Consider the following 26,871-nt stretch of genomic DNA (forward strand, 5'->3'; position numbering starts at 1 on the left):
CCTCTTTGAAGCTTTTTTTCTCTGTGGTATCTCTCATTCAGTCACTGTTACGTTTCCCTTCAGCTGTATCTGTTCGAAGAAGCCACTTTTGAACACCCACAGAGTTGTATATTTGTAAACTGAAGAGGAAGTGGTAGTGGGGGCTGCTGGGGGGGAGGGGATGTCAGTAGCAGGTTGCCTGACTCACTTTCCAACCCCAGACCTGGAGATTAGTGGCTGGTGAAAATGTACGGCAGCAGGACTGTGTGTGTGTTTGAGTGTGTGTGTGTGCTTATGTACATAGGTGGGTGTGTCCGTTAAGTCAACCTTAAATCAATTTTCCCCAGGCATGGCTTACAAGTTTTGTTCAAACTGGTAAAACACTCTTGATTTGAGACTAATTCCAGTTCGGGGGTTGGCCATATATAGTCTGAATGCATAAGAAAACATCTGTTAAATCAGTGGCCTTGTCTAAGACGTTTCATACAGGCTCCTTGTATTTTCATGAATGCTTCTAGATGCATCTGTGAGTCATTATCTTCCAGCGCTGGCTGAACTGTGAGGTGTGAGAGACTGTAGTAGCAAAGGAGGGGGAACAGTTCAGTTGTGTGGGAGGGATCCATGATGTTGGTTTTTCTCTCGTCATTAAACTTTGGTCTAGACATGACTTTTTCAGAGAACGTATGTGGGATGAGAGTACCCTGTAAGTGGCTATAATCGCAAATTATTCACACTTTCATATTCAAAACCATTATTTTCCATTGATTAAGCTACTTTGGAAATAAACCAGTACCTGCCACTCAGAAGCCTTTTTTTTCTACATTGGCACAACTTGTGATGCCTAGACCGACACTTTTATGTAAAGCAAAACTGAAAGAGGTCTTCATGGTACACAGCACACAGTCTGCAGCTAAATGCTGTCCCCTTGTGTTGGTCTTTATGGATGGAATGGAGTGGCAGTGGAGTGCTGACATTTGAATTATCTGCAAGCTGTGCATTCAGAGGATTTACTTTACTGCTGAGCTTACTGGAAATGTTTTTCACTTAGCCAGTGTATACCTGCTGCTTTGATAGTAATGTGTTTTTAATCAAGGTATAAGGTCCAGTGGCCAGATTTATGATATTGCTCTTTCCCAAATATCATCTCACACATCTTAAATTCACATTCATTACTTTGTTGATTATTAACTGGCAGGTACTGGCAGTTACTGAAAAATAACAGCAGAGGATATTATTGAGAGACTGCACATTGAAAACATGTTTGACAATGCACAGTGACGTTTGTGTGGAAATGATGAAAAGAGGCGATGACGGTTTATGTAGAAGCTGTCACACATGTTTATGTGGATAAACAACTCTTGCATGCCTGCCTTGACATCAGGCAGTGGAAAGCAAGGGTAGGAACAAACCAACCCATGCAGATTTCTCTAATAAATAAGACAATGTGGGTGGTAGCTGGGTATGTCTGTTATCTGCATTTGAATTCAACATCTTGGACCTATCCTCGGTGCAATCGAAAGCTGCGGTTGCAACAGCTAATGCAGCAAGCGGTGAGAAATATGGGACTCTGCAGCTGAGGTTTGGAAAAGAAGAGATTTCAGATGAAACCTCAGTAACTTGGAAAATGTGTGTCTTGGCTGTGATGACTAATGTCATGTTCCAATGACCTTTCATGTACTGTATCTCTACATCATGATTTGCAACAGGCAGATTTTTAATTTTGCTATGTCAGAATTTGGAGGGAATATTCTTCGACAGCATACGGCAGGAGGTCCCGCTGCATCTTTCCATTACTGCGGGGTCCCACCGTTAACTTATGACCTCTCACTTTCACTTATACCCGGGGTCTTGAAAATGACTCGCAGTCAAAAGCATTGTAATTTAATTTATTCCGTTTGGCTCCATATTGGGGTTTTTAAACAAACCGAATATAATAAACAGTATGAAGAAAATATAGTTTTTAATTATAACAAAGTTTTGTAGATGTAGTCAGATGTAAAGACACATGTATAAAGGTTTCCAGAACAAATGCAATGTTTTTTTGAATGCATCACACTAATGTACACATACCATCAGGGGTGCAAGCAGTTGCTGGTTAAAGACAACTGAAAATCATTGACAAAACCAAATATTTCTTTCAACTTCTGTTAACACATGAAACTTTCCGCATAAACCACCATGAGTCGTGATTTCACGTGTCATAATGTGCGGTGCAAGTAGTGAAGGAGATTTGTAGCTTAGTTCTGTCAAGTCATTTCACTTTTCATTTTAAATTTAGATTATGAAAATAGAATACTAATGTATGTAATTGTGGTTCTCATTTTTACATGATTAACAAATACATGAATTCAATTTCTCAAAATTTTTAGAGATGTACAGACACGATAATTCCACAATACTATGTCTAAACAAATAAATCGTATCTACAATTTTGTACTTTCTTTTAAAACACTTACCAACCATGTTGTCCAGTTTGTACAATTTTTGCTACATATTATTGCAACAATTAATAAAGAAAACACTGTACATACATTCCAGTAACTGACTGCATATACTGTATGTATGCCACACAATGACATACATTGTCACACAGTGACATACATTCATTGCTTATTTGCTGACCTGTCCATGGAATTTTGATAAATACAGTATAGACCTGTGTACAGTATTTTAGCCCCAAACCATAAATAAATACAACATAAATATATAACCCATACAGTTCAAAAGAAATAAATCAGTATGTAGGAAATTGGGGCTGTGCAAATAACAAACACAGTTTTGCCAATAGATGTGGCACTTTAAAACATACATTCTTGCAGTTAACTAATACACATTTTAAATGTAAGAAACTCCAACAAGCAAATACAATTTAAACAATCAAGTAAGATTGGTTCACTCTGAATACCTTCACTTACTAAAAATGTGCTCCCTGTTTACAGCTATTTGAGAGCCAATGAGAACAATCGAACTTTGCTTTTCTGATCTATTCAATATACAAAAAAACTCCTTCCCCAAACCCATGGTATACTTGTAGTGATGATGTCAACCTTAGACCAATCCTGAGCTGCTCTACAGTATATATACTTTACTAGCCAAAATAAATGAATTTGTAAATCCCGTTTAAAGGTGGATTTTTCTTTTTAGTAGACTAGAATTTAAAAGAGTGACGTATTTACCCAGCCTGTGGGAAAATGATAGTCTTCAATGTTGAATCCAGCCTTTTTATTAATTATCCATGACTCAGTCACCCTTCTGACTGCAGAAAGACAGTTAAGTGATTGGAGATCCAAAGGCAAAGACTTTGCATCTGAACAGGTTCGCTGCAGAGGGGGTCCCAGAGCTGTACAGGTGCCCTGGAACATGCCAAGGATTTAGAATATAGCTATGGATGGTATAAGAGTTGCATCTAAGGCTTGTGCATATAGATGATATCCAGGTGGGTAAGAGACTCGGTATCATTTATATAATTGGTTGGTGGTTGCATGATGACCTCCAGGGTGCCTCCAGCAGGCAGTACCTCTACCTTGCCGAGGAGGCCAGTACTGCGTGTCTTTGTGTTTATCCAACCCTGCAGGAGAACTTTCTTGTTCCACATCAGACTGACGGACTGATCGTCCGATTCCTGTGACTTCAAAGTCACCTGAAGATTTAGGAAGTAATATCCATCCTTCTTTATGGTCAGAGATTCTCCTTCTTTTGAGATCAGGCCTTCACTATTTGGAGTCATTGCTACCCATTTAATTTTACTTGTGGCTGTGGGTGACAGAAAAACTGCTATTAGCTTCATTCTGAATATCCTGTATGCATCACTTGCTGGTGTACTGTAATTAGTGATGAAATTATATCTGATGCTATTGTATTGGATGGAATTACATGTACTCTCTAACCAGGAAATTATCTGTACTTCCAAAAGCTTGTGGTGACCTTATCCATTGTGTACATATGTTAAAGCCTCTGTCATACATTCTTAGCAAGGAAATAATAAAAAAATAGGATGGCTTTACCTTCAATAGCCTTAAAGGTGACCATTTTGCCTTTTCCCAAGAGAAGCTCATGCTCAGAGGAGGACTGTTGAAAGAGGGAGAGACGTGTTAATCTCAATAAAACAAATAAAGTTTATGTGTTGCCAGCATGGCTCCCGCAGTGACACACAGACCAGCCACATAGGATGTCATGTCATGTAACAGCTACGTCATAGATGTTGATTTTTCTAAGCGTGGTGATGAGACTAGTTCCTCCATTTTAAAAGTGAGAACAGAATACATCATGAACTATCTTCAGAAGGAAAATGTAGAGACAACAGTTTAGTTTAGTGGCATTTCCCCGAATGTGGCAATGACGTCACTGTGCTTCCTCCATGAAGTGAGGAGAGTGGTTAGACTGTCTGACATAAGTAACTCAGAAGAAAAGTAATTTGAGATTGATCTGCCTGGTCTGCAGAATTGTTTTTGGGGAATATTGGGATTGCAAAAACATAAAAACAACAAATAACAATAGCATGACATCTTAATCAACAAGAATATCTGTATTCATATCGTGAGAATATATAAGACAACACAGTGGGGTCAGCAGGAGAAGCACAAACTCTGAAGCTGTGGTTATCTTACCGAAGGTGTATGGAATTGCATTGTGCGCTCTGGTGCTACAGCGCTACTGTTCTGAGACTGGAGAAGAAAACAGAAGTACAAAAATATGCTCATAACAAATGTTACAAGAGGGTTCTGAAAAACAAAAGTGCCGATGAGTGAAGTTTGACCCAACTGTAGGTGCAATAAAGCCATTTAATTCAAGCTCTCTGAATGGCATTTTAATGCAAAACATCAAAACCATTCTCCTGTAACACACTGACAGTAAACACAGTTGCTTAGTAGTCAACATAATAATAGACTTATTTTTCCCACTAGTTATGATCCTTTGTGTTGCTCTGGATTTTCTCTGGGATGTGGATTAATCTAAAACAAACAATTTCTATCTGAACATTTTGCTAAAGTTTTGACCATCTGGGAGTAATAACATGGGTCTCTGTAACCAGCTGCAGACCACAAACAGGGGTATCTTTCTCACCAGTTGTGCTACTACCAAAACCACAAGAAAGAACAGATGCACTGCACAGGTTTTTGAACATACCAGCACTGGCTTCATTCTACACTCTGTTATTTCATTCAAATGTTACGTTAAAACTGTTGTACAAGTTTACAATATAAAGTTTGTATATCATCATCATTAACCGTGAGATACTAAGATTCTATAACTTCAAGTTCTCACCAGGCCATGATGTCCATCTGTGAAGAAGAGGATGATGACCACCACCTGGAAAATGGAAAGGATGGTGGTCCACAACAGGAGGACATGGATTAGGAAATGCTGGGTAGGCTGTGGCATCGTCAGTCCGATGGCAGAACTCAGAGCAGCCTGAGCCTGGGGAGCGCAAGAAGACAGATGTTACAAGCTGATGACTGTACAGGTCCTTAGTTTCCTCCTCTGTGCACCAAAGCAGTGTGTGTGTGTTTGCTTCCTGAGATCAGCATGTGCATGTGATGAGGCCGTTTTGATGTTTGACTGTGTTCTGCTGTACCCTGAGTATCTATAGAACAAAGAGGAATCCAGATGGTACTTTCCCCTGTATGTTACTAAAGGCCCAGATTGTATCTGTGTCTCGGGGCTGGCCCTTTTCTCCTACTCACACAAAAGGAGGAACAAGACTCACTACCAGGGAGAGAAGGCAGGAGTGAAGACATACGTTCATTCCAAAATGAATCATTCAGTTTTTTATTTTTACATTGTTTTTGTTAACATTGAAAGCCATCCCCTTACTGTTTTCTCTACATATCTTTATATTAATCATGGTAGAATAAAATTATTAACATTCTTAAAACTATACCGGATCATGATAATGTATAGAATGTGAGTAAAGGTTGATTAAAACAATTAAACAGGAATATATTTTTATTAATTAAACAATAACATGGATGGCTAGATTTAGTAGCATTTTTCTGTGTAGGCTACAATTGTTTCACTTAAGTCTTAGGGTAAATGGCTAATAAGACCAGAAACCATGGAGATAAAATTAATAGAGAGTATACAAAAACAAGCAAAGGTGAAATGTATGAGCATTAACATTTGAGAATTAGAGGAATTTAATTTTTGGTTAAAATCAACAAAATGCAGATAGCATCTAACCAGAAGTGCTTAAGCAGTAATTAAATAGAATATGATACATTATTATACAAGTGCAAGGTATGAATGATATATAAATATATGTATACATGAATATCTATTGCTACAGGTTTTACTCACATCTCACACATTCCACTGTCGGTACAGCATTATTCTTTTTTAACAGTTCAATCAAGAATGTGTTGTTAGATTGTGATTAAATCAAACAATCAGCACTCAAACACAATTATCATTATCTGAGCTCTCATCTACAGAGCAAGAACAAAATGAGGCAGACAAATTTATAGTGGAACTCACAAAATGTCATGTGTTGTTTACAATTTGCACTTCTTGAAAATTACGACCTGTATCTAAATTCTGTTTAAGGTCAGTACATGTGGTTTCACTTTCTCCGTTTGTGCTTTGCCTGGGGAAAGTTTCATGGCAGCAAAACAGGATGGGCTTTGGTTCAGGTATGTGTCATCAGACTGAATACAGGGCTCAAAGACAAAACGATACCTGTAGTGGGCTACTTTTATGACTGGTAATGGTCAAGTAACACAATAACAAACAACTTGCCCAGACTTGTTACTGACTTTAATCCACAGTGACTGAAGATCTTTATGTTCACTGCAGAATAGTAGTAGAACAGTAGCATTTCATTTTAATAATGGCAGAAAGAAAATATCATGTGAATGAGATGGGAAAAGAAGAAGTGCAATTTTTGAGAGTCAGCAGTATCCAGTTATATGCACGTTTAAAAAATAGGGAAAAATCCCTTTTGCTTTTTGGCCTGTGAAGACAAATGATGAAATGCACAGGAAAATACATCGTTTAAGCAATGTTTGTAGTATAGTTCTGCATTTTCAGGGGATGTAACACTTTCCAGACAAAACCCAAACCAAATGGTACAACCGTGAATGAATCATAGTTTCATTTGAGAGGCTCAGAGGAAAATCATTCAATATGACCTTTGATCCAATATTATTAGACAGAGTGAGGACGTATATCGGTGATAATATTCTAAATTAATAGTGGAAACAGTGACATGTGTCAAAGGAGGATGGAAAATCAGATCAGAATCATCTGAAGGCACCAACATGTACATCTAAAAGTTACTCCACCACATGTTAAAGGCCTTACCTTTAGGTCCTAAATTCACATTACAAAAATATATTAAATCAGTAGAGGAGCAATCATTGTGACGCTAGCCATTTTAGATCCACTCCTCTATGACTGCTGTTGATATACACTATGTTTACTTCCTCAAAGTCTCTATGATGATTTACAGCCACCTAGTGGATGTAAATTAATAATGCACAAAACAGAGAAACTTTGTTAAAAAAAAAAAGATTAGGAAATGTCAGGCAATACAACTAATTACAACATGCTTTACGCTTTATCAGTGTTGACTTACTGTAAATGTCTAACTACACCTGCGGGATTCTCCAAAGACAAGGTAAGAAAAAAACAAACCAGCTGAGGTGGAGACATATGTTTACTAAAGTGCTTATAATGAACAACAATAGAAAAGAGATGGTATTGGAATACTGATTAACATGTGGACCTGTCATCATATCAGTCTCCGTTAGAAATTACATTAGTATTGAATCATCTTTAGTATAAAAACTGCTGTTGTCATGGTGTGCCATGTGCTCAGACAGAAACAGGTTGGTTGGGACCAAAATGCAGACACTGGAACAGGCAGGTTCATTTCTTGAGATTTATTCAACAAACAGAAAGTGAGCACACTTGCAGGCTGAGTAGCTGAGTCCAGAAAATCCAAAATAATTAAATCCAAACGAGCAAACGAAACAGACATCCAAAACAGGTAAACCAAAACTCCATGAGACAGGCAGGGAACAAGCAGGTTGCAAAACACAAGACAAGACTCTGACTGGAACTCAAAACCCACAGACAAGACAGACCAAGGAACTGAGAAATACAGGCAACTCCACAAGACAGAACAGATCAGAATAATATAAATAACAAACAAATCCAGAACACAAGCAGACAGATCACAAATTATACAAATAAACTACAACCAACAGGGGAAACAGACTAAACTGGGATCAAACAGAACACAGAGCAAACATGGGAAAAATAACACAGAAGTAAACAGACCAGGAGTAGACACTAAGATATGAACTAAAACGCAGGACTAAGAAGTGAGACAAGAAAACACAATGAGAACCAACACAAAATCCTCACAAGAAGGAAAAACAGTAGAGCACAAGACATGGAACCAAAACAAGACCAAAATCATCATAATTCATAATAGCTGTGGAGAATAGGAAAAGAAAACATGATATTGTCATGCACAGCTCCAGCACCTAAGGTTATGTTTTCAGTTCTCCTTTGTGTTTGCTCTGTTTGTTATTTGGTATTCTCGTTTCAGGTTACTCTGTTTCCTGCCTGCCTGCTCCCCCCGCGTGTGATAACCTTCCCCGCCCTAATGTGCGCAACCTGTATCTCATTGTCTCCCCTTGTCTCAGTGTATAAATACCCACCCATTGGTTGTGTTAGTCGCTAGATCTACTTGTTCCCAGTGACGGTGTTCCAGCGTTATTCTAGGTGTTAGAGTCCCAGTGTTAGTCCCAGCTACCTCCCAACCCAGAAACTTGCCTAGTGATTTTGGACCTCTGTTTGTGAGTTAATTCTCTGTTGAATAAATCAGTCCTTGCCTGTACCACCTGGAGCCGTGCATCGTGGGTCCATTCCATGTTTGAATGGAAAATGACCTGCAATACATGTATTAAAAAATCCCTCCCTCCTTTTTCTTTCCCATTTGCCACTTTAATTTTTCTTATTTGGTGTTTGTTATAAAATCAATACACATTTTCTCAGCTGCAAACCAAAATCAAAAAGCCCCCCTCCCCAGCAATTTGAAGAAAACCACTACTAAATGGTCTTCAGGTTGGTAAATCTAACTTTTGACATGTTTGGTGCTTTTTTGCTTGCATTAGCTCAAAACATTTGCAAGGGAAGAATGGGGCTTATAGATTAGGAAAAAGAGGAGTGAGACAGTGAGGCTTAGATTTGTTAGATTAACCGTAGATCCAAGAATGTAAGGCTGACAAACTCACATTAGTAACTTTCAAAGTTTTGCCTTATGTGAGGGCTAAAATAAAATACAAATGAATGAAACTGATGAGACAATGGAAAATTGGGGGAGAAAAAAATTGCTATTTTATTTATTTATTTACCTGGTTGTTTTCAGTTTTCAATTTAATAAATAATATATTTTGCATTTACTCTCTTCATTTTGAGTAAAATCTAGGGTCATACATTTTCAAAAGTATTGTTAAGTTAGTAATTTATACAAAAACCATTGTTAAAAGTAATTCAGCAATAACATGAAGTGGGAATATTATATTTAGAGCTCAAATGAAGTTCACTTATTAATTTAGGTTTGGGAGCAGGGGCACGCCTCAGCCATACCTCTAATCACCTGTAAAGCATATTTATATCTGTTCTACTCAGCCTGACCCTTTTGTCTGAGATTGCTTGACCCACCCTCCATTCCCCTTCCTTTCATACATTCACCCCCTCGATCACTCCCTCTGTCTCTCTCCCCCCTTCTTCTTGCCTCCCCTCATCCCTTCAGCCTATCTTCCCTCATCCCCTCATCCCTTCTAGTTTAGGTCACCACAAAGGGAAAAATGCCAAAGATTTACTTACTGGTTTTCTAAGTCTTTTTTGATAAATATTTGCATGTTATAAATATGCCAACTTGGGCTTTTTCCTATCTTCTAAACTTTTACACATGTTCATGTGCGACAAACAGGAGCCAGAGTCTTGAAAATGCTAAGAAGACTCTGAGATGAGATGAAGCAGCTGTGTCTGTGTCTATACACCAGGTGGCAGGAAAACTCTTACCCAGTCTACTACACACAATGAGCAAGGCATTGCTAATAACAACCAGGAGTGAGGAATCAATGGCATGTGATGCTAATTGGCTGATTCAAGACATTAAATGTGTGGCAACATGTATTTCACAAGCTTATTATAAGCTTCCTGAGGGAAAGACATGTGTTCACATTGTGTTTTATCTGTTTAGTGCATTGGCAGACAGTCAAACAGCAGTAGTCAATATTGTGGAAAAATCTAATTTAGCAGGCAGTCTTGCATGTGTAAGTATGTATGGTGCAATAAAGGTCATTTTAATTAAGACAAATAATAGAACTAATTAAAATTTACTATCCTTTCTGTCCAACCATCAAATCTAAGCTATAATTAAATCACCACTGAGTAGACTACATTGTTACATATCAAATAGTCTATCGATATTAGTAAAGTGTTGCTGGTGTTTCTTTTCTTTAGGGTTTGTGCAAACGAAAACAAACTCTCCTTAAATCTACATTATTTGGGACGTGTCCTCACATGGCTGGGACAATGTAATGGGACACGCGACATCTCAGTGAAGAGGACCAGTCATAACACAGCTGTCAGGTCAGGTGGATCGAACATATTGTGAGCTCCAGCCTCGTCGTTACACATTGATTATGTTGTTTTGTTTTTTTACCGCGGAGGTTTTCAGAGTGTTGTCAAGTCAAACCGAATAACACCGGAAATTATACGATTTTTCAACCAAAATGAGTGTTTCACTGTTACTCCAAAAACGGCAAGACTAAAATTCATCAAGAAGGCACTTTATTTTGAAGGTTTGAAGCAAAAGTTGTGTTTTCATTCACGTTTAAATGTGTGTAGTCTGCTGTTGTGCTCGGGACGCCTTGAGAGCAGAGTAGGATACAGCACGCTCCCATTTAGAAGTTTGTAGGGAGGTTTAACTGAGGAGAAGCTTAGCCTACTCGAACGTTTGTGTACCTTTCCTATTTCCAATTGGCATTCATCTTTCTTTTTCTCTGCAATTTTGCTTTTTGATGACAAACGTGTAACGTCACCTCAACCAGTGGTCGGTTGGGTTGACCAGGGTCTGCTGCTGCTGCTGTCAAACTTCGGTTGACATGGATTTGTTACACCGAAGACGGACGGACTGAACAGTTTTAGGGGTTTCCATCATTCACCAGCTAGCTACGACGAAACAGACTCACTGCAACAGTTCGTTTTTTAAAGTCGTCATTAACATATTTAGTTAGAAGACATGCAAAAGTTAAATTCCACCGGTATTAACAGCAACACGCTTCCCCGGGACACGGAGCTCCAGCTGCGGTTAGGTGACAGCGGAGGAGCCGGGGAGGGGAAGGAGAACGGCGCTGGGAAGCATTTCCTCACCCAACCTGAGGAAGAAAGTTCTTTCTGCACCAAGAGGAGGATGCTTGTCGGCTTGGATGTAATATGTCTTTGTGTCGGTAAGAATAGGCCTGTTTACTTATTTTAAATTAGGCTAATTGTTTTGACCTTAGGCAACTTTGTGTATGTGTTTGTGTGTGTGTTTGTGTGTGTGTTAGCCTACTGGGGGATGACTAAATGCTCTGAAGACCACTTTAGCACCGTTAAAGCTTTCAGTTTATAATAATTCACTATAATAATTCGAAAGCAGTCACGTACCTCTGTCAGCGTGTCATTTGGGTGCACATATGTCAGCACCAGCATTGTGTATATATATCTATTACATTTTTAGGGGTTTTTATAAAAAGGTTAAATGAAGTTGGTTTTCCGGGGAAAAAAACACATTGTAAGGGGATTTGTAGAAGTTAACTAGGCTGCAAAGCATTTTCCCACAAGTCAAATCGAAACTGGCAGAAAACTTTCAGCTTGGGGCACGTGGGGCCAGTAGGAAGGGAGATGGGGGCTCAGCTGGCAAGAGCAGAGTTGTCCCGGGAATACATCAGTTTCCATGGAAACCCCCAAAGTTCCCGGGAGAAGAACGTGGGAATTGGAATAAAAACATGCCCCGTGCTTGTGTTCTCGTGCCGAAAAAATTACCTTTGTTCACTGAGCGCTTTAGCCTCTCTCACTGCAGGATTACTGAATGTCAGCCACAAGTAGCTTAATTAACAGTGCTTAGCTGGAAGGCTGGACAATCTTATTAATTCATTAACAATAACCAGCAATTTTCACAGGGAGACTTAGAAATCTCAGTAACAACATGTGGACAAAAACTCAGGGACCACTGACATAACCATAATAAAGAAGTGGTCAAAGTTTCTCAGGCTGCCATATGTAGGCCTGCATAGAAATGACTAATGGCTTAGGGTTAGGGGTTACTATCACAATATGATGACTTTTTGCCTGTTTTGTGTATCCTGCAGCGCAAATGTTTTGTATTTTTACTTGATAAAAAGAAAACAGTATATAAATGGAGAAAAAAGCCAAATTAATCAGCACTAACCATTATTTGGGCAAACATAATATCAGAGACCTCTATGATTTTAACCAAATGATCAATGTGTTTTGATTCAAAGCAGCATTACATTATCACATTATGTTGGGTAGGATTAACACAGTTATATAAGCTGAGACTTCATTTACAGTGAACACAATTACAGATCCTCTTATTGTGCCCTTGTAGTCCATAAATTACCATTATAGTGAGACTGAATTTTTCATTGGCAGAAAGTCTCCAAATCAAATAAATGTAGCACGACCAAAATCCCAAATGATAAAACATTACATCAAAAACAGACAGTTAACTGAAAATTAAGAATTATTAGCAGCAACATGTTCATCAAAGTGGAAGTATTTTAAATATGTACTGTTTGTCCATGTCAGCTTAATAGAGCTGATTTATTAGAAATTATTCTGTTTTCATGTGTAACATTAATCTGCCAAGAATGTAGTGAAATGTAGGAGAGGAAAAGGAATAATATTTCTCTTTCTTGTTGTGGCACAAATGTCTGACAAAATGGGAATACTCCAGTGAAAAGCCAGTACCCCAGAATTCTACTGGACTGGACACAGAACTTGAGTAAAAGTACTTAATTACTTTCCACCTCTGTCCATATCAGGTGGGAAGTTATCTGAAGTCCTCTCAAAGCCTGCTGTACTGCACTGTGATATTTGGTTAAATTGAGACAAAATATAGTTTAATAAGTTCTATGTCGTCATCTGACACAACTCTATAGGGGAGGGAGCATCAGTGTTGTGTTGAGTGAGTGGTTATTCGGACCAAGAAACAAACACGAGAGAGGAGGAACCCGTCAAGGCAGACCGACAGGTCTCACCCTCATTGGCAGTTAAAGCATAGAAAGTAGCGCAGCAGACAGTATGAAGCAGTTAGTTTTACTGTTGGGTTATTCGTCACCCCTACTAGGTATGCTATTAACTGCCATCTCTGCACACTTCTCAGCAGTTTTGTTTTGGGGCTGGGGTGTAGGAAGTAGTTAGCAACCCAGTATCAGTCAGCACAGCAGAGGATGTTGTCTCTCTCAGTTCTCCTGAGACACACACTGAGCACGCCACTTGCTTTCTCACAAAATTGTTTGCACTGACCCATCTTATTCCTCCTCTGACTAGATTACAACACTGAGACTGAGTCACTGAGCCTCAAGCTGGACACAGCTGAGAGGATTTAGAGAGTCAGTTATTATTGTGACAGAAATATACTTTTGTAAAGTAAAAGTTCACCTTCTTGCTGTGGATGTAACAATCGAATAAGTCCTGATTTGATATAATAGGTTTATACATTTCCAGTTTCATTTTATGATTTTCAATATTATATGGTTTTAAAGTTAGTTTGAGATATACAATTTTGATTTTACCAACTAGTGTAATTTCTTTACAGGGAAAAGGAGAAAAACAAAAACAGTGCTTTACAGTTTCAGCAAGCAAAACCTGAATTGCTTAATACACTATGTGTACTGAAGGGAGAGCACAATATTAATGATATAGCACAATATAATGTATTGTTATACCCATTGCTGCTACTGGTAGAGTCTATTAGCAATTAGATTACTTACAGATTCCCGGGTGTCTGACCGCATCATTCCTGTCTTTGCCCTGTTAACCATCAAGTCAGTTATCAGCAGAGGCCTGACCTTGACTCATGTGTGTGCTATCTGCAGTGAATACCATCACTTAATGGGAATGAATTGGGCCCTTCATTTAGCTAAACCCTCTTATATCTGACTAACCCAATTTTCCCTTAAAAATGCCATCATCAGATTTCCTCAGACAGTTGACCCGTCCGCTTTATTCATCCTGTAAAGGGGCTTATTCACTGCTTTAACTGGAATTTTACCCTGAAGCATCCTTTCCTCATTATGTTATCAGCTGAAGAGGGATTCCACATGGATCTGGGGTTTTCAAAGAGTCTCCACGTGTTTTAGTATTTCCTTCACATTTAAAGCTGTGTGGTGCAGCATTATGAGTAAATTTTAATTTGCCTGTGGAATGCTGCAGTATTGAGGACATTAATTGAGTCTTTGTGTGTCTAAGTGTGTGCATTTAAGATCTAGCGTCCAGCCACCCAGTGGTCAGGAGTTGTCGGGTGTCTGTCATATTTGCCAAGCATGCAGAGACAGGCCTCCCTGCCTGCACTGATATTTCCCTAATAAAGCTAGTTATTGACTCTCTTAAGGGTAATTGGAAAATGATAGGTTGTGACACTATTCGCTTATGTTATACTATTAACTTATAGCTTATACTATACTATTACTACTTATACTCTACTATACTATTCATACTTTACCTATACTATACTATTCGCTTATACAGCTTAGAGGAACATTATGATTACCACTAGGCTTGACCTTCTTGTAGAGGTTAATTGTGAAGCAGTTTCATACTTGATATGCACAAAATGTTAGGCTGGGTTAAAACAATACAAAATGATTCACATTGTAGATACGTGGCATTTGTCTATTTTAAAAAAGAAAGTTTATTTCAATAGTGAAAACAGAACTTGTTTTTTGGATTGGACTTTAGAAAGAGATCACTTGTGTGTGTGTTTTTGTTCCAGACGTGAAGCGGCATGCCAGGACGAGAGGACTGGTATCTGCCTAAGTGATCTGAATTCTAAAAGGGCTCCCTCTTTTCAGCTTGCTTTTGCCCCCTTCTCTTTTTCCTCCTCAGTTTTCTTAAGGCAAGCTCTATACTAGGATTGAAGGTGTTCTAGCAATGTAGTGAGGTGTGTGTGTTTTATGTCTGCATGTGTGTTTTGGGCGGGTGGCGGGTTTATGTTAGGATTGCTGGTGCTGTTCTTCTGGCAGAGAAAGCTGCCAAGTGAGTGAGACAAGAGGCCAACACGTCACAGCATGTCGGTGTGTGTGTAGGGCCAGGAATATTAAATTGTGTCTTATGTGTGTGTATTTATGTGTGTGTGCGTGTTTATGAGTAAAAGTGTGGGTGTGGGTGTATTTGTCTATGCGTCATCGTGGCTGCTAATGTGGATACCCTACTACAGCTGCCATGTGCGTGCTGTTTGTTGACAAATTTGCCGGTCGTGTTTTGCTGCATGTTTTAGGCCCCTGATCACACACACTCTGAAGTTATGGAACACACTGGCATCACTCTGCAGCTGACAGATGGAGAGCCATTAAAAATGGCTCGGTCAAATCATTAGCTAGTGGAAGAAGTGATTTCTCTGCTTACTCTCCCTCGTTAGTGTATTAATGCATCTCCTTTCCATTTGACAGCACTGCAGAGGTTCAGGAATCCATTAGCTGCACCCTTCCTCAGACAGACTTTATGGGCACTTGTACTTTTCTGTCAATACGTCTCTTTCCCCCCATTAGCACACCAGAGCCAGCTCAGGCATTCGAAATGTCTCAGTTGCCTGAAGGATGAGGAGCAAGTGAGAGCCTGAATGAGTGAACAGCCTTGGGGTGGGAGGGTAGAGTGAGGCGTGGAAAGAGAGAAGGGGTTGATGATCTACAGTAGGGGTCAGAGGTCAAACCCAGGGGCGCCTGAGGGATCTTATCCACAACTGTCTGTTTATGTCCTTGTGAGGAAGTAGTACTGAGAGTGCTTCAAATGTACTTTTAATGAGGGAACTGTAATACTTTCCTCAAAGACAGTTCCATAAGTGCCCAGGGCGGTCCATAGGTATTAGTCGTAATGACTGAATAAAGATGTGTGCAGTACTCTAATCCTCAGTGCTCATTAGCTACAATGGGTTTGGAGAGGCTTACCATCAACGTATCTACCTGAATCTGAATGCAGCCTGTAGCCCCTCCTTTACGTCTGTCAGAACTAATGACTCATCCTCTTCTGTCTGTCCCCCCATAAGGAGACTTAGACCCCCTTGGAGCCACTGCATGGTTACCCATCATCGGGACCGTTTTATCAGTGTGTCACATTTCACCTACTGGAGCCTCGCCTCCATTCATCCTCAAGGTCCACCCTGAAGTTCTTCCAACTGCATGTTCCCGTGCAAACCAAAACACACTGACAAAACAACCCTGCAGCCCTCAACTCTTTCCTTACATAAAGCACTGCCACAGCCAGGCTGCTTCATGCCAGATACTTCCCCTGTAGTCTCAACCACAACCTTGTCTCATTCTCACATTGCAGACTGCCAGCCCTCACCTCACTGCGCACACCCTTACCTTACCTTCATACCACAAAAAAACCCACCAGGGAGACGAATTATAGTTTCCAAGGAACATACCAAAGTGGCGGGTCCTTTATGTTTCTGCTGAATCAGACAGGCAGACAGACGGCCCACTTAAGACCTCCCCACTCATGCCCTGAACTCCAGATCCGGGCTCCAGGAAGCAGGTCAGTGAAGTGTGGAGAGAACAGAAGCAGCTGTGGGAAGCATGTCTCCACTGGCCAGTAGTAACACTAACAGTGTGGTAAGAGCTCTCCTGGATTGCTGGTGGAAGGTAAAGCAACATAAAGGAAACTACCGTGCTCACAATAAAAATTGTAGTTAGTCTTTTTCCACTCTTTTGCTCTGTGTGAGCTTGTTGATTTTGCACCAAGTTTCAATAAATTTTAGCATTTTTGGTTACAAAGTCTTGCTGCTCTTTTGGCCTTTTCGGATGGCCTGCTTTTGTCACTGTATATGAGGTGGATATGTTGGGGAGGGGAGAGGGGTAATGTGATGATAGATGAAGCAGTGAGTGTCTACTTACAGAGGTACAATGGAGTCCAGCAGCAGTATATGCAGATGATAGCAGATGGTTAACAAAGATCCAGGACTGTTGTGGCTCCTCAGTCCCTCTTTGTTCTTCACCGATTAGTCTCTTTGTGCTACCATCAGGGCAGACAAAACAGATGAGTCCGCCCGAACAATCCAGCTAGTTATGGAAAAAGAACTAGGTGTGTCCGTGCAGTGAGGCACCACTCACCCTTATCCCACCACTTCAAAACCTGGACTGGGCCACCAAGGATGAACAGAAAGTCACTGACACACACGTGCAGTACATTAATTGGGATTGTGGCAGTTTATGGTTGTCAATCATAATCACTGCCTTGCTAGAAATGACTTCACCTCCTGTTTAAGTGTTACCTGCCCTACAATACAACAGTCTGTGTGCGTCTCTGTGTTCTTTTGTGTGCTTGAGCCTGTGTGATGGTGCATACAGTCTCTTCCCAGACTGCCTCTTCAAACAAAGACCTTTTTATATCAGGGAAAACATGAAAGCCTTGGCTTTACCTTAAAGTACATGACTCAAACTGAATGGTGATTAGATGAAAGAACACATCAAGGCTAGCTTGGCAGCTTTGTGAAGTTAGTCATTATTATTGCACAAATAATTGTACAAGCCCACCCAGCCCAACTGCTGATTGCTGTTTATGAACATGTTAAGCTGATGATACACAGAGCAACTTTTAGAGCAATGGTGGAGGGCAACGTTGCCGTCAATGGTAATGAGTAAAGATTACTACCGTAATCCCCTTCCCCCACCACTCTGCCACCTGCCTCGCACCACCGCTATCCGTTCAAAACATAGTCGGACTTGCCACTAGCAAGATATTGCTCAAAAAGCAATATTGCTCAAAAAGTTGCCCCGTATATCATCAGCTTTAGGCAGGCAGCTACACTGCTTCTTGTAATGTCGTTACCAAGGATTATCATGCCTCCAAAGATTCAAATTATGACAATTGACACTTCACTTAAGTTTGTAATTTATTTTGCAAGGTTTACTTGAAGGAACTAGTTAGGAAACGCTGGCACATGCAATCTGGTCAGAGGCCCATTGAGGGTGGGCCACCCCTGAGGGGTACTGAGCTAGATCCCAGGCGGAGCCCAGTCCTAAACTGTAGGCCAGATGGACCTGTGTTGACAGATCACTAATAGTTTGTCCTCCACTTCTGTCAAAGGGCAAATGTAGAACGAGGCCTGTACAATCATTATTGCTTTAGGCTGATTGTCATGCTAATCTATGAGGATGCACAGGCTGTTTGTCTGACAGCAGCAGCATCCACAAGAGCTCATTTAGGTCTGTGATCGTAAATAGGCTGTTTGACTCAATGCATGTCTTTAGGATTCTTTGGCTCTAGCGTGCTTCATTTGGTTGGTTAGTTTTTCGTCCAGGTGCTAGTGGTTTTTTTGGCGGTTTGTTTGGTTGTCTGTTAGTCTATGTGGCTGTGCTTGGTTTGCATCCTAGTGTGGTTTTTATGTGTATGTGAGTGTGTTGAGTCTGTATGTGTGTTGGGGGTATTCTGCTGTTTGAGGTGGGGTCGTGTTTACAGAGCGGGTCCCAGTAGAGCCCAGATCTCTGACCCTCACATTCCAGAACCGCCACTAATCGCGTCCTTCTGCTGTTCTCTGTAGAGAAACCCTTGCCGCATCTCTCTTGGCTCCATCTCTCCAGTTTTCTCTCACCCCAGCATTACTGCCCTCACCCCCAGTTGTCAATTCTAGCCTCCTGGCCATGAATTTTAGCCTAGTTTTTGGTTTGACACTGTATTGATCAGCACATATTTAGCAATATGACTGTAAAGCATGTTGATGAATAACTACCATCTGCCCTCTGTTTTTGCACTCTGCCTTTAATCACTTTCTTGTTTTTTTTTCATTTCTTGCTGTTGGTTGTTGTTCTCCTCTCACAGTGAGCTCATTCTGGGCTGTGGTCATAGATGTGTAAATTAGAACCAGAAGAGTTTGTCAGAGTGAGGCACAAATCCCCTCTGCTCTCATTCCTCATCTACCCCCCTCCCCCCCCCCCCAATCCCTTTTCACTATTTGAAAGCATTCCTGCTTTGAGTGTCAGGCCCAGCGAGCAGCACATTTTGGCCTGGCTATGTGAGCCGACCCACTCCTCCGCCTCCTTTTGGGTCCCCTCGCAGGCTTTCCAGGCCTGGTTCTCTTTTGAGCATGTCTTGGCCAGGTGCTGAGGTTTGCTTACAGCTGCCTGACAGATGATGTGAGGGTCTCTGGAGTGTTTTTGTGTCTTGTTGTGAAAACTGTTTTAATGCAGTTGCAAAGCATAGAGGGTGACTGTGATACAGAGGCTTGTAATTTGTGTAGGACTGTGCAGATACTGAATAACTTTTGGTTTCTAGCACTATCACTATGTTTTTTATTTATTGTACAGTAGTGAGAATTTGTGACACAACTCAGGTTGAGGTAAATTTAATGGATTTGTTAATGCAAAGATTTTGTTATTGCAAGCAGCTTTACAACAGAGTGATCTTTGGTTTTTGGCTATTAGGGCAGAGTATGTCCATGGACTTTAGCATTGGCAGGCCTGAGGTCATAAAATATGCTACTTCATGGTTCCCATTAGACCTCCATATGTATTGAAAATGATCCCTTAAAAAGTCCATATTCCTACTGTAACTGCAGAGTGTTTGTTGTTGTCTGTCCATTACCTCTCTTAATGCAGCAAAATATTGATTATTGGGAGAGAACTGGCCATACTGTGGAATCTGATGAGGACAAAAAGAAAGCCTGTTAATGGATGGTATGGAAAACAAAAAGGTCTATTTGCCACAAAATGTACCTGATTGCATCTAAAGGAGTTTATTTATGGGAGAATAAGTAAGAATAATACTCTAGCACATAAATAACAACCCAAAATCTGATCAAAAAACTTGCAAATGGCTTACAAAGCCCTTCATTATAAGTTGCTTTGTCCACTTTTGGGCATTATTGACAATACACTGAAAAAAGTTGCTGCCAGTGATTATACAGTATGGTCAGTAAATTTAAACTTTCATCCCCCAGTCAATGGTCAGTAGCCTATGTCCTTATTAAATATTACATTGAATATTTTTTGAACATTGATTGCAATACATATTATTGTGTTATTTCGCTTCATCATACTCACACACGCATACTAATCTGCAGCACAATCATTCTGTTCCCCCCTTCTGATATAAACACTAGTATAAACACTTCCATGCACACACATACACACACACACCAGGAATCTTGTCAAGCCAACAAGCTGCGACTCTTGACTGTGCGTTGGATGTTTTTTCACTTAAAACATATTTAAAATGGAGTGCAATGCATTATATACAAATAGGAAAAAAATCCACATCCCCACAGTTTGAACCAGAGATGAACCAGACCGGATCTCTGCAGGTCTCCACCAAGGTATGATACACACAGATAAGGGGATTACGATTAGGAGATTAGGAGATGGGTGTGTATTTTATGCAGGTGGTGGAAGTGAACCAGAAAACAATCATACAGGTTATTCATTTTTAAATCAACAAGCATAAAGGACTTACCTAAAGTATTTATCTAATACTTCAGTGATCTTAGCTAATATAAATTAATCAGAATTACTTCAAGCAAGCAGGTTTCAGTGGTATTACTGTTAAATCCTAAAGATATTTAATGTACTATACCTAACTATGAAATTACTATTTGCTGTATGAAGTCCAGTACATCATCACTACTTACTTTGGTGGCAACAGTGTCTACAAAATTCAACAAATAGCACCTGTATGTGACCTGTAAGTGGACATGTGTGTAACATGAGATACATTAGTGTGTGACCGTATGTAAGCGAGGAGATACCTGTAGACGTGGCAACTGAATGAGCTGATTGAGAGATCGGGGTCAGATGAGAGGTGTTTTCTCACTCTCTCTTTGTTGGCGTCACAGCCTTGGCTATCTGCCTGCAACATGTTTCCCGCCCTCACTTTCTTACTAAGGCTTGTGTTAAATTATATGGAAGTGGGTCCGCTTTTGTCTGTGTTTTGTCTTTCTGTTAGGGCAGCATGATTTTGACTACACAGGTCACTAACACACACTTTTGACAACAGTATAATATTCTTAGCTATTCCAAACTGCTTATGTCTCAGTAATAGTCACACAGCAGTTTAGAGTTGCCGCTTCAAGTATTTTCTGTGCTGATAGTCTCAAACCTATAGATTATTTCCCTTGTTGTCCTTGTTTATCAGTTCAGTGAGGCTGGATGAGCGATATGAGTAGACTGAATGGTTGTGATTTGGCTAAAACTGAAGTCAATTTGGACAAATCTGAAAGTGCACGTAGTTCTCTTTAGTAGGTCAGGTATTCATGTCCTTCTCTGTGTCAATCAATAATTGTTGGTTTATCGAGCTTAATGCATGTTTGTGTGCCATTGTTTGTGTGTGTGAGTGTGAATATGTGTTGTGTTCCTTTTTGTGTGTATCCTGTGCACTATTTAGTCACGTACTCTGAGAGATTCCCTGGCAGGAGCAGTGTTTTGGCCTGGGTGCGTTCCAGCCAGCCAGCAGGCCTGGGATGACAGGAAGAGGCACAGAGGTTAATGATTAGTCCCATGTTCTCGCTGCATTCCATGGGGTGTCAAGGGGACATGGGATAAGGGACAGAGAAATGGAGCAGGCCAGGCAGCCTTTTACAGGGACATTGGCTATTAGTTTGAAGTGCAACACAGAGTAGAAGCTGTACAGCTCAGCCCATGTTTCTGGGGAAACAAAAACAGCGTCTCCCTTTTTGTCATCATTAAAATGTTGCACAACTTTTACCCAGTGAACTTTGACCATCAGGCTGTGAGGTTTGTTTGCTTAAATGTGCCAGACCTTGACTGCCTTTCACCTGATACAGAGTTCTTTTAATTAGTGACCAGTCAGAAAACATAGTGAGCATGTATATGCAGTTCTTTTCACTGGAACAAAGTGCCATTGTGAAATAATACCTTGCTCTTCCCACAGTGGGTTTATTGTCCTCTTTTGGCACACTGAAATCTTTGTAACATGCCCTCTAATATCTTCTTCCTCCTTCCTCATCTTAATTCTCCACTGTCACGCCCATCCCCATCGTCTGTCTTCTTCTGTTACTGTCATCTCTCCTACACCCTGATCCTCTGGTGGAAGCAGCTATGTGTGTAATGCTTCATCCCCCTGGAATCTGGAAATCATGTCAGCAGATAACAGACACTCTCTGAGGTTGCTTCCCTCACGCTCCTGTAAGACAGGAGAAGCCCACCTTTATGATGCTATATATCTGTAAACTCTCTGTCTCTCTCCCTCACTCCTTTTTGCGCAGACCACATGCTCACAGACATTCATCAAGCCATCTTTTGTTTTTTGTGTGCCTCCCCTCCCTTTCTCTCCCACATCTCATCAGCCTCCATCCCATTCTTTGCGTGTGAGTTGAAGGCGGTGACTCCGTACCGGCGAGGCTTCTTCTGTGGAGACTCCAGCATCACCTATCCCTTCGTGGAGAGTGAGGCCATTCCTGATGGCCTGCTCATTGCTGGTGGTATAGCCATCACTGGCCTAACGGTAAGACAGTGATAGCTAGTATTGGCACAGTGAGTTAAAGTTTTCATCACTTTTATATGGTAGAATGGATAATGTGTTTGTTTTTAGTAAAACAAATTATATATATTCCAGTATTTATGCAGCTGTACTGTATGACTTATGCCAACCAGTTTCTCTCGTCTTATTTCCTTCTCAGATCGCACTGGGTGAATGCTATCGGGTGCGTTTCCGAGGTGTCCACTCACGGGCTTTTGTGCGAAACTGCTATGTGTCGTGCCTCTACAAGGAACTGGGAAGCTTCCTGTTTGGCTGCTGTGTGGGTCAGTCTCTCACTAATATGGCCAAGCTTAGTGTGGGACGCCTGCGCCCCAATTTCCTGTCTGTCTGTAACATCACCTATGCGTCCATCAACTGCACTCCGGGCAGCTACGTGTCCCATGTCACCTGCAGGCAGCCTAGTCAGAAGATGGTGGAGGAAGCAAGGTGTGTGGTGTGTGCACTGAAATAATTTGTTTACTAAGGGGTATAACTGTACAAAAGCTTGAGTCACGCGGTTAATGTGTAACCTTTGGCATTTTTTATTGATTTTTTCCCTTTCAGGAAGTCTTTTTTTTCCGGCCATGCTTCCTTCGCAATGTACACCATGCTCTATCTGGCAGTAAGTCACATCTACTTTTAAATACACACACACACACACCTGGAATGTGACCTTCACATTCACCTGAGCTTCTGTCGTGTAATTACAGTATTTGGAACCGTGTTTACAGTGTTGCAGGAATATTACAACTCTCACTTTTTTTCAGTTATGGGAGACAACACTAATCCCCAGAGGCCAAGAACACTGTGTGCAACTTAACTAGATAAGCTAATTAAACATGCGCAAATACACACACCAAGACATGGGCTGTTAAATATATTCACACTTTCTGATCGTGAAGGAGGAGATCTTTGAGAGCAGCAATTCTCCAAAGGCATCCTGCTACAAACTGAAAGAGCTGGTGAGACAGAGCGACAGGGAGGAGGGGAGAGGGGGGCGTAAGAAAATGAGGCAGAATGTTTTCCACGGGGAACATGAATAGATGAAGAGACTACACAGACAGAGGAGGCCTTGTTGTGGGTCTCATTTAGAGGAGGGGGTGGAGGGCTGAATATGCCTGCTGAGAGATCGACAGGCTTCTTTCAGCAAGAGAAACCCTCTCAACCCCCCCATCTCTCTCTTTCTCCCACATTGCACTGCCCAGTAGTGGGTGAATTGTGGGAGAGAAATGACAGTTAGAGGGAGACAAAAGCACATTATTAACCATAAAATGTCCACATTCCTCATGTAGCAACCCTCATTAAACCCTAAATTACAGTTTAAGGTGACTTAAATATTCTATTGTGTACAGCTTAAGTGAATAAAATGCAGTAAGACTGTTGCTGTGCAAAATTCAGAGAGAGGAGAAAAGAAAATCCCTGTCTCTCCTTTTTGTGCACTATAGATGTCCAAATGAAAAGCAGCTGCTCTCTGATGAGGAAGAGACAGACATGGATGAACAGGGGGAGACTGAATTTGTGGAATAAAAGGGTAAATTAGTGAAGGGAGGAAGTGGTCTGAGACAAACAGTCTCAGTGTTTGTTACCATAGACTGTATGTTACCCCTGTTTTCTCTCCTCTCCAGGTTTCACTCCATTGTTTCTCTACACACACCACAGGCACAAACACACAGCCTCGCATGCAAGTCTTCTACTTGCTAATGTTTCAGCAGACTGTAGACAACCTGAAGCGATTGTGTCAAACCTGCAGCTACATGCCACCCGGCCCGTGGCCAGCTTCTAGGTGTTTAATACTTGAACAGTGACACCTGCTCTCAGTTGAACAGGAGAGGGATAGAAGGACCTGATGAGGATCTGCATCAGGAATGTAGGCCACATGCTCCCACGGGTCCAAACAGACCTCCAGCCACCTCAAAAAGCGAGCCCTGCCTCTGCATCATGCTCGCCCTGTGACCACATGTTTACAGACACAAACATCCATTCTGTACTGCAGCCCTCGTGCAGGAGATGAGGATGAACAAAAGGAGGAAATGGGGTTGAGATAGTGTTAATGGACTCACGCCAAGCTTCTCTTTCCCACCTGGGGGAGCACACTGAGTGGATGTCCATGTTTCACTTAAAGGACTAACAGACTTAATTATCAGATTATGTTTCTGTGGCCTACATTAACACACTAGCACCACATACATATATTCACTTATCTGTTGTAATTACAAAGTCAGTAACAATAAAATAACAATATATATCTTGTTTCTTGCAGTTCTACCTGCAGGCACGGTTGTCATGGCGAGGAGCTCGGCTGTTGCGGCCGCTTATACAGTTCCTCTTAGTGATGATCGCGATCTACACCGGCCTGAGCCGCATCTCTGACTACCGTCACCACCCCACTGACGTCCTCACAGGTTTCATCCAAGGAGGGCTCACTGCATACTGGGTGGTATGTCGAAAATCACTTTTGTCTAAATCCTCTTAAATAATAGCTATCTCTGTCTTCACAGGATTTGTTTCTTAGCTTAAACAAAAGGCTCTCTCATGGTGTTTATAAACAGTGAATGATTGACAGTGTGTGTGGTCTGTTTATATTTTCTGACATGTTTTGTGTCTGTGCCTGCAGGCCTTCTACATTTCCTCCATGTTTAAGCCCTGCGCCCGTCCAGACCTGTCTCCCACTAGCATGTCCCTAGAGAGTCAACTGTCCGGCCAGCAAACTGTCTGTTAGCAGGCACACGCAATCATTCCAGGGATCAGAAGATAAGAGAAGATGGACCTGGAGAGTATTAGATAGCACAGGTAAAGAGCAGAAAGAAGAGAGAAATGTTAGTTTTTAAGAAAAGGGAATCGTTCTAAGAGAATGATACTATTAAAGTACAATCTAACACATGCTCTCTATCTTTGGGCATACTGATACACATACATTCACACAGTAATCTAACATGTTCACACACTCACACGTGAAACACAAGAAGCACATTTGACTGTAAGTCAAACCCGTCCAGTGAAAGAACTGCATAGTAATATTACAGATATTTTTTATATATGAAAAGAAAATTAAAAAGTCTATTTTTCAAGAGGATTTTTAGAAGCTGCTAATGTTGATAGTTTCCAGTTTTGAACTTGTTTCTTCTGTGAATGAGGCATTTGGTCAGTGCATTTAGTTAGCTTTCAAAGCAGAACTGGTCACTCTTTGGTCTTCGGGTGAGAGAGAGGACAAAACTGCAGCCATCCTCTTTGTTTTCGATCCTCTGCTCGAGTTGGAAAACATCACCCAGCAGCTGTGAACTGAGACCATCAGACCTCAGATCTAAAGACAGCTCTGTACCAAGTGACAAAACTGGCAGTGAGAAGGAACAAGCACTGGCTTCAACTTCTAACCATCTTCACCTTCAGTGGCCTAATGTGCCACTGCCCTATGTCACTATGACTAAACAATAACCTATACTTAAGCAAAGAAAAAAACAGTATTTGTGCTGTAATCCAATGTTATTATAACTTACTTTTCTGTGTAACCAAGTAGTGATGTTTAGGAATCTGACCAAGTAACTTCCCATCCCAATAACTACCACTTTTCTTTACTAACCACTTTGACTGTGTCTCAGAGGTGGAGCTTTGACTGAATTCTATAACCTTTGACTTTTGCCCCCCGACGCTCTGAGCTGCACCTTGATTTATGCCACTCTGACAGGAGAGCCAAAGTGGCTGTGACCCAAGCGGCCCTCCTGTGCATCTTTATTAATAGCACTTGAACGAACATAATGGAACCTTTTAATTATAATCAATATTATATATTTTATCACAAGTTTGAATAATCAGTGTTTATTTTTGTTAATGTCAGACTCATACATTATGTGTTTTTTTTTCTTGAAATGATAATTATTCAAATTGAATGTAAATAGCTATGTCATTTTATAAACCACACAGAATTTCAAAAGTATTAGTTCCAGTTTTGGACAGTTTTTTCATGTTTATTAAGTGTTTGTATTTACGTTTTTGTCGATCAGGTACGGAGAGTCACTATTGTATCTGTTGTAACTACTAGACTGAGCCACAGATATTATCAGAAAGCTATATTTTTTGTGTACCCAGTAATTGTTATTTGTTTGTTTTGTCTGTGAATGCCAGAAAGGCAGAAATAACCACTGTACTCAAAAAACCAAACCAATAAAATGAATGTTGAATGTT

General features: G+C 40.7%; 2 protein-coding genes across 2 annotated transcripts; one reads left to right on the forward strand and one right to left on the reverse strand.

Annotated features, from left to right (window-relative positions):
• Positions 1 to 1,922: 1,922 nt before the first annotated feature.
• Positions 1,923 to 11,860, reverse strand: LOC123965116. Its single transcript, XM_046041683.1, has 5 exons — positions 11,647 to 11,860; positions 5,245 to 5,397; positions 4,587 to 4,643; positions 3,984 to 4,047; positions 1,923 to 3,732 (listed from the first exon to the last, which is right to left on the reverse strand). The coding sequence occupies exons 1-5, from the start codon at positions 11,689 to 11,691 to the stop codon at positions 3,386 to 3,388; spliced, it is 666 nt and encodes a 221-aa protein (XP_045897639.1). The 5' UTR covers positions 11,692 to 11,860; the 3' UTR covers positions 1,923 to 3,385.
• ppap2d (phosphatidic acid phosphatase type 2D) lies at positions 10,708 to 26,871 on the forward strand. Its single transcript, XM_046041658.1, has 6 exons — positions 10,708 to 11,447; positions 22,520 to 22,677; positions 22,853 to 23,139; positions 23,257 to 23,314; positions 24,953 to 25,129; positions 25,307 to 26,871. The coding sequence occupies exons 1-6, from the start codon at positions 11,240 to 11,242 to the stop codon at positions 25,409 to 25,411; spliced, it is 993 nt and encodes a 330-aa protein (XP_045897614.1). The 5' UTR covers positions 10,708 to 11,239; the 3' UTR covers positions 25,412 to 26,871.

Source organism: Micropterus dolomieu, linkage group LG02 (assembly GCF_021292245.1).
Source record: "Micropterus dolomieu isolate WLL.071019.BEF.003 ecotype Adirondacks linkage group LG02, ASM2129224v1, whole genome shotgun sequence".
NCBI lineage: Eukaryota > Metazoa > Chordata > Actinopteri > Centrarchiformes > Centrarchidae > Micropterus > Micropterus dolomieu.

Excerpts from the sequence above, each read along its gene's own strand:
- ppap2d (XM_046041658.1), top strand. The coding sequence starts at position 11,240 with ATGCAAAAGTTAAATTCCACCGGTATTAACAGCAACACGCTTCCCCGG. Across the intron at positions 22,678-22,852 it reads TAGCCATCACTGGCCTAACG|ATCGCACTGGGTGAATGCTA; the intron begins GTAAGACAGTGA and ends TTTCCTTCTCAG. Across the intron at positions 23,315-24,952 it reads ACACCATGCTCTATCTGGCA|TTCTACCTGCAGGCACGGTT; the intron begins GTAAGTCACATC and ends TGTTTCTTGCAG.
- LOC123965116 (XM_046041683.1), bottom strand. The coding sequence starts at position 11,691 with ATGCTGGTGCTGACATATGTGCACCCAAATGACACGCTGACAGAG. Across the intron at positions 5,398-11,646 it reads CAAATGACACGCTGACAGAG|GCTCAGGCTGCTCTGAGTTC; the intron begins GTACGTGACTGC and ends TGCGCTCCCCAG. Across the intron at positions 3,733-3,983 it reads CACCTTTAAGGCTATTGAAG|CCACAAGTAAAATTAAATGG; the intron begins GTAAAGCCATCC and ends TGTCACCCACAG.